This window comes from Trichinella spiralis, assembly GCF_000181795.1.
Source record: "Trichinella spiralis strain ISS 195 chromosome Unknown Scfld2297, whole genome shotgun sequence".
Taxonomy (NCBI): Eukaryota; Metazoa; Nematoda; class Enoplea; order Trichinellida; family Trichinellidae; genus Trichinella; species Trichinella spiralis.
In genome coordinates this window covers 1-546 of record NW_003529236.1, presented here as the reverse complement: position 1 = coordinate 546, position 546 = coordinate 1, and the positions used below count along the sequence as shown (strand labels likewise).

The window sequence follows — 546 nt, the reverse complement described above, 5'->3', positions numbered from 1 at the left end:
GCATACTGGACATCTCGAGTGTCGTCTCGTAAGATGGTTGTGAACTCAGACGCATATGTGTTGTTGAGCCAATAATAGAGATCGGACAGTCCCAACACACAAACCTTGTCCATCGTCTCGATCGTCTTTTCCAAACAGGGACGATGTTCGGCCGTTTCAGGCAAATTGAGCAAGCCATACGGATGGCATCAGCCTCATAACTCGTGAGCTCAACCGTAGTGGAGGTCCGAAAGAAGGACGTCTCCCTGCGGAGGTGCAACGGGATGAAAAATTGAAAATTTTGACGCGCGTCGACGCCCAACCCATCCCGCGCATAGAACGATACGCTGGATGCGCTGGCGGGGGGCCCAAGTGGTTCAGCACCCTCGACTTGGCGTCCGGCTACTGGCAAGTCGAAGTCGCCGAAAAAGACCTGGAAAAGACAGCGTTTTCCACACCCCTGGGAATCTTCCAATTCCGCGTCATGCCGTTCGGGCTGTGCAACGCCTCGGCGACGTTTCAGCGGTCGATGGTAAAAGCGCTGAGGGGATTGACGTGGAAGACATG

The 546-nt window shown here is 54.4% G+C and overlaps 1 protein-coding gene across 1 annotated transcript; it reads left to right on the top strand.

Annotated features, from left to right (window-relative positions):
- Window positions 1–224: 224 nt before the first annotated feature.
- On the top strand, window positions 225–511 carry Tsp_16021 (conserved hypothetical protein; the record flags this gene model as incomplete). The annotated part of the gene is made up of 1 exon (XM_003368551.1): window positions 225–511. A coding segment is annotated over one exon (287 nt), but the record flags the coding sequence as incomplete, so codon positions are not given.
- Between the last annotated feature and the right edge of the window lie 35 nt (window positions 512–546).